The sequence below is a fragment of the Caloenas nicobarica genome, chromosome 3, assembly GCF_036013445.1.
Source record: "Caloenas nicobarica isolate bCalNic1 chromosome 3, bCalNic1.hap1, whole genome shotgun sequence".
NCBI classification, from domain to species: Eukaryota; Metazoa; Chordata; class Aves; order Columbiformes; family Columbidae; genus Caloenas; species Caloenas nicobarica.
The window spans coordinates 47,412,747-47,419,505 of NC_088247.1; the positions used below are offsets into that span (position 1 = coordinate 47,412,747).

At 45.0% G+C, this 6,759-nt stretch overlaps 1 protein-coding gene across 1 annotated transcript; it reads left to right on the forward strand.

Moving 5' to 3' along the window:
* The first annotated feature begins 476 nt into the window (after positions 1-476).
* MTRES1 (mitochondrial transcription rescue factor 1) lies at positions 477-4,965 on the forward strand. Its single transcript, XM_065631782.1, has 4 exons — positions 477-573; positions 2,119-2,554; positions 3,336-3,408; positions 4,502-4,965. Exons 2-4 carry the CDS (start codon positions 2,127-2,129, stop codon positions 4,676-4,678), a joined length of 678 nt encoding a protein of 225 aa, XP_065487854.1. The 5' UTR covers positions 477-573; positions 2,119-2,126; the 3' UTR covers positions 4,679-4,965.
* The last annotated feature ends 1,794 nt before the right edge of the window (positions 4,966-6,759 follow it).

Genomic DNA, 6,759 nt, shown 5'->3' on the forward strand with positions numbered 1-6,759 from the left:
CCCCAGCTCCCTCAGCCTTTCCTCATAAGGGAGATGCTCCACTCCCTTCATCATCTTTGTGGCCCTGCGCTGGACTCTCTCCAGCAGTTCCCTGTCCTTCTTGAACTGAGGGGCCCAGAACTGGACACAATATTCCAGATGCGGCCTCACCAGGGCAGAGCAGAGGGGAAGGGGAAAGCCCAGCCCAGCGGGGCTCGGGGGGAACCTGCTGCCGAAACACCTCTTAGACAAACCCGTGCTGCGCCGCTCCCCGCCCCGGCCCCCCGAACAGCGTATAGTGAAAAAGCGCACATTGTAAAAAAACCAAACCAAACAAAAACCAAAACAGCGATGCGGAGAATTATAACGGGAAACAGCTCGGACGAGTCTCGGCGGGCAGCTCTGCCGGCGGAGGAAGGGCAGAGCCCGGCGGAGGAAGGGCAGAGCCCGGCGCCGAGGCGCCGGTTGCTCCTCCCGGGGAGCCCCGGCAGGGGGCGCGGAGCCCGGGCTGGGGCGGCTCCGCCTCCGGCCTGCGAGCGGCGGCGCGGGGACGGCGGCGGCAGGGCCCGGGCCCGAGGCGCCGGGAGGACGCAGGTAACCGCGGCTCGGCCGCTGCGCCCTGACCCCGCCGGGCCTCCCCTCCGGCAGGGCCGAGAGCCGCGGGGCGGCGGCGGGCGCCGCCGCGGCTCCAAGGTCGCGGAGCTGCGGGGGCCGGCGTGGCCCTCCCCGGCGGCGGGTGCGGGCGCCGGCCAGGCCCGCGGGCCGCGGCCTCCGTTGGGGCAGCGGCCGGAGAAGCCGGGGCTCCGCGGGCTCTCCGCCTGCGGCGGGCCCGCCACCGAGGGCCCAGCGGCGGGTCAGCGACCGTCCCCGGAGCGGGGGCTGGTGTTGCCGTGGCTGCCGGCCTCGCAACGGGCTTCCAGCCGCCCGAGTGGGCGTGGATCTCCGTCCGCGTTGAGGTTTCACGGGGGAAAGGGCCGCCCGTGGTGTTCGGGGCGGGCTCTCGGCCGTGCTGGCAGCGGGGAGCGCAGTGAGATCCAGCGCTAAAAATAAGCAGCAATAGTTGTTCAAATAACCGTTCCAGGAATTTGTCCCCAAACTGGGGAGAGGCGTAAGTCTTCTGCGAGGTTTGCACCGTCCTGAATATTAAATTAGGTCCACTTATTAAAAAAAAAAAAAAAAGCCAAGGGAGTTGGGTTATTTTTCTTTGGGCAGTAATTACCCTCATTAATCAGGGCTTTTTCCCAACCACAGAGAAAATAACCTCTTTCAGATTCATGCAGAGTTCACTTGCGTGCAGGGAAAACAAACTTGAGTCTCATGAAGTAAACACATGTTTCCACATGTGTAAGGCCATAATAAGAGCTATTGCTCCACCTAGCTAGGAAGGACTGTAAATCGATTCCTAGGAGTGCTGACAGACATCTGGGCTTTTTGGGGGGTGTTTCCATCTACTTGTCCCAGGTTGGAAGTGGCTCTAGAAAGGAGCAGGACTGTGGAGCTCACCCATGAGACTGTTGCTGCTGCTGTCAGTCCTGTTGCAGTACACGGAGCAATGTTATTTCTCCTGAACTCTGCCACCAAGCTATTTGCAATGTGGAGAAACATGAGGGGAACATTGTGCAGCACTCTGCCCTGCAGCAGCGTTGTGGTGTGACCAGAGACTGAAGTTACGCAGCTTTTGACTCTCCTGGGTTTACCTGGTTGTGGTATTGAGCAAGTGGCTTTTATTGATAGTAAGTCACGATAAATGAAGGTCTCCTTATGCTTTTCGTGACATAGTTAACTTAGTTTCTGTGTCTTTTGTGAATTGTATTTCAGATGTATGGAGGAAAATGCCACAGGTATCTTTGGACAGTTAATATGAAACACCAGAGAAGGAATTACGAACAGAGTATTCCACTGGGGTTTTTAGTGTTTGGTTTTGATCTGGTGTTTTTGCTCTTCGTAACGGTGGACAGTGTGTGAGAAAGGCAGATCATAAAGCCAGTATAGCCTTGTGCTTTTAGATGGTGTATTGCTCTATAAGGAACTAGATAATAGTATTTTTTTGGTAGTAACTATTATGCTGTGTCTGGATAAATCCTTCCAATAGTCAAAGCAGTTGCTCATTTTTACACAAGAATGTTTGTTTTATTTTAGGGTATGCTATGACTGGCTTCAGGCTCCCCATCACTGCTTTTAGAAAACTAAATGTCTGGTTTGGACTGTGGGAGAAATTCCCCTCCAATAAACTGTATCTCTCGTGGAGGAGAAACCTATTCTGTAGCTGTCAAGCAAGCACAGTAAACTACAGAAGATGTTTCAGCTTTTCCCCAGCAAAGCTCTGTGCACTAAGACTTTCTCCAGAGCATATCTCAGTACTGTCTCTGCGGAACAAAAGTAACAAAAGCTCTAAAAGGAGCAGACAAACTGTACAAGAAGAGGAAGAAGATGACGAAGATGAAGAGGAAAGCGATTTGGAAGATGAATTTGGAAATGATCCCAGCGTAGTAAAAGATTACAAGGATCTTGAAAAAGTAGTGCAGTCTCTTCGATATGATGTGATCATGAAAGCTGGTCTAGACATTGCAAGAAAGTAAGTATGGAGGAAGCAACCTGCTGATCAGAAAGATGAAAATTTGAGTTTTGATACCCTTTTGTTGCTGGGATAACTCAGTATTTAGTTGGGGTTTTTTGGTGTAGCTATTTTGACTGTCTAAACATATATTGTGGATGTATGGGTGTTCTTGTTTGTTCCACCTTACCTCCCTTGAAACAGCCTGTTTTCTGCATTTCCCTGCCTACGATATTTCTAAGATTGCTGAGGAGGCATTTTCTATCAGTTACTATTTATTTAAAATGAAGAAAACGCAAAATACTGTACTACGCAATACAAAGAGATCTGAGATTGAGGGAGTAAAATAATATGCTACTTAATGGCTGTAGAAACAGGTGATGGTAAGTGTAAACCTAATGTACTAGGTCAACCCGGTAAATGTGCGATCTGCGAATATACGAAAATGTTTGATCTAATGCAACCTACAGAAGCCTGATATCGCAGTGTTGTTAGAACAGTGTATTAGTTTAACTTGATCACTTAAATTATTAAATTGGCTGATGCAGGAAAGGGGACATTATTCATTGGATATTCAGGAGACAGGTCTTTAGAAACAGGTTTTTATTGCTTGCACCTGTTACACTGAGCAAGTATACTCTAGTATTTAATTTAACATCTATGAAATAAAGGTATCCTTTATGTGCAGTTTAGAGTTGTGGAAATGCACCTTGCACGTGAGTGGTGTTACGTATCTGCAAAGAAACAATTGTATTTGGTCTGCTGCACACTGTAAATGCAATAAAACCTTGTTTTTCTTCAGTAAAGTAGAAGATGCATTCTACAATAATGAACTCAGGCTGAATGGAGAAAAACTATGGAAGAAAAGTAGAACTGTAAGACTTTTTAAAATTTAAATCTTTTAATACAGTACAAGGAAATAACTAAAGCATGACCTCTTCTCCCTCTTTTTACTTGGGTCAGAAGAGGTAACCACTGAATTGCTGTACAAAGGTGAATGAACAGCACTTGCTAACACCACTTCCAGCTTTGCGTGTGACTATGATTCCCTGGGCAAGACATTACTCCCTAGGGCAGACAGGAGTCTTGTGATATTAGAGAATAAAATCTAAAGGCTGGAAGTCAGGAGAAGGCAGACGGTAGCAAGGACAGAGCTTTCCAAGTCGCTGAAGGGATGACAGATGTGAGATTGATGGAGTAGGAACAATTAAAGCCGAGATATTGGTGGAGCAGGCATATGATTAAAGAAAAGTTGATGATAGAAGGGGATTTAAGCTGGGGAAGCTCTGGGAAGGTTACTGTGTCTGTAAAGGAGCACACAGGAACACAGTTAGGGGGAAGAGCCAGAAGGGTTGCAGGCCTTGCTTGTTCACAAAAGAGCTCCCCAGAATGGTGACAGACATATTTTTACCCAGCCTTTATGTCGAGGCGATCCTACGTGGTAGTTACTGTCATCGAAGTAACAAGAAGAGAATTTTTAATCCCTGATCCCCTAAAGTTAAGGCTGGTTTTTGAGAGGCAAACTGCTTTTGTGACTTTTGAAAGGAACACAAGCAGTTGACCCACACTCTGTTAAAACCACTTTAAACTCTTTTAAAGGAAGGAGAACTTTTGCATTTTGGTCTTTTGTGTCTGTGTTGATACAAAAAGATTGGCAGGAAACATCCTTCAGGAAAAAAAACATAACGTTACACCTTTTTCTCCGAGTTAAGTGTTGGTTGTAGAACAGGAAGGGTAAAGCCCTTGACACAGAAGGTCATGAGACATTTAATTGCTTATTGCCAGGGCTTTCCTAGAAGTTCATAGCTGGAGGATCTATAATGGGTCTAGTATTGCCTTCCTTCCTCTTCCCCTGTGAGATAAGAGTATTAAATGGAAAGGAGCAAAATTAAAATTGGACGTGGACTATGGGGATTTGTTTTACCAGGGAAATGTGTATAATCACTCATCTCCTCTTTGTGTTTCCAGGTGAAAATTGGTGACACACTGGATCTCATAGTAGGTGAAGATAAAGACACAGAAACTGCTGTAGTTATGCGGGTAGTCTTAAAAAAAGTATCTGACAAAACCGAAAGTGAAAAATACAAAGTAATTTTGAGGCGTTGGAAAAACTTAAAAGTGCCCAAACAGGATGTATTTAAGTAACAGGGGTTGCATGTGGCAGCATAAGATTTTTGCAAAAAATGTATTTGTTGTTAAATATGAATTTTGGTTAAACAAAATTACAGTACCCTTTTTTAAGGGTTTGTGTTGGAATGTGATCTCCCTCTGCTGTGTACATCAATATTAATGCAATAAGCCTGTCACTTCTTGCTGTTAGTTTTGTTTCATGATACTGTGAGATAAAAGATCCAACCCTTACATTTCCAGGCAGTTTCCTTACAGATGTTATACATAAAGAACCAATAAAGACTAATTTGATCACTGTTTAATTGCTGTCTAGTTTCGTTAATCGGAAAGGTTCATTAAAGCTGCCATCAAAACAAGCTGAACTGCTTTCTTAGTTTTTTATCTAGATTCGTGAAATAGGGATAATAGGGATAAAAAAACCCCAATTACGTAAAATTGCTTCCATTTTCGTTATTGGTTTGATCCTGGTTAACAATACCAACTGTGCTTGTATGCATGCTGCTGTACTGAGAGTACAGAAGGATACTGATGGCAGCTGTGTATTTCTAAGCGGGAAACTTCACAGTGACAAAGCCTGAGTTGTGGCAGAGATACTCTGCTCGCACAGAGAACGCAGATCAGTGAAGAGACGGGTGTAGTACTGCTGATTTTTACTGTGTAAGTAACTTCACAGGAAAATGAAATCTCAGTTTGTCACATAGTCATTTCAGTGTGGCATTTAAGAGAATATTTATGAAGGATTAGTTGGAGCTGGCACCAAATGCTATGAAAATAAAGAGATGAGATGCATCCTCTGTTCCCCAATTCTGCTTCCCATTGCTATTCTAAGTAGCTCCCACAATCTCCAGAGATAGAGAGAAACAAGTAGATGTTTTAATGAGTAAATGTCAGCAAGCTCCAGTTGTTGGTCAGCACCCATTTGTTTCTGTCAAGTCCTTATCAGTAGATACTGTCCATGACCTCCAGCAGTAGCAGCTCACAGGGCCAGAATAGGACTCCACTCATAAACCTCAGAGATGCTTTAGGGCTCAGGGGGAGCCAAGGTACGGACACGAAGAAATGAACTTTCTGAAAGGGTCTATTCTGCCTTAGATAAAACCAAGAGCATCAAAAAAAAGCCAACAACCTACCTGACATCTGAGATGGGCCACTGACATAGGAGCGAGCACAGGCAATGTAATTTATTTAGACAGAATATGAATGCAACGTCAGGCTAAAACCTTAGATCTGAACTTCCAGAGAAGCCTATTGGGAAGTAAAGTACACAAGAGTTTGTGATAAAGACCAATCTCTCTCCTAGCGATGACAGAGAGAGACTTTTTACCAAGGCCTGTGACAAGACAAGGGGTAATGGTTTTAAACTGAAAGAGGTGAGATGTAGATTAGATAGAAGGAAGACATTTTTTACAATGAGGGTAGTGAGGCACTGGAAATGGGCTGCCCAGAGCAGCTGTTGATGCTCCATCCCTGGAAGTGTTCAGGAATGCAAAAGGGGTGCGTGGGCACCACGCACATGCGAGTACTGCTGAAGCTAAAAATTCTTCAGTTTCCAGCACTTAAGTATTCAATGCACATACAAATGCTTCAAGAAGACCCTGGTGGTGGGTGGTTGTTTTTTGGTTTATTTTTTTTTTTTTTTAAGTCTTGGAACAAGGAAAGACAGGGCGCAAAAGAGGCAAAGGACAGCATTACTTGACATAAAACTAAACTCCTAGGTTTTATACAAGGGATCAAATCTCAAATGTAGGATGTGATCCTATCGAGCGACTCGCTCCTACTGCTGAAAGGTACCTCAGGATTTTCTTTTCACATAAAACATTTGTAGAGCTTGCTAACACACCACCTTACGAGGTAACCAGAGTCATACATTCCTGAAAGTGTACGATTAAAGGAGTATTTTGCCTCCCAGGGAAGCCAGCACTAACACACACCACCACAAAATGCCTCTGGAAACAAACAGTTGTTTTGCCATAATGAAATTTGTGAAGGAAATTGAAAATGATTGCTTGACATTTCTGTGTGTATGGAGATATTCATTAGCTGTTCTTCCTCCAGTTTTCAGCAATCACTATTTATTTTGTTGCCATCTATTAATA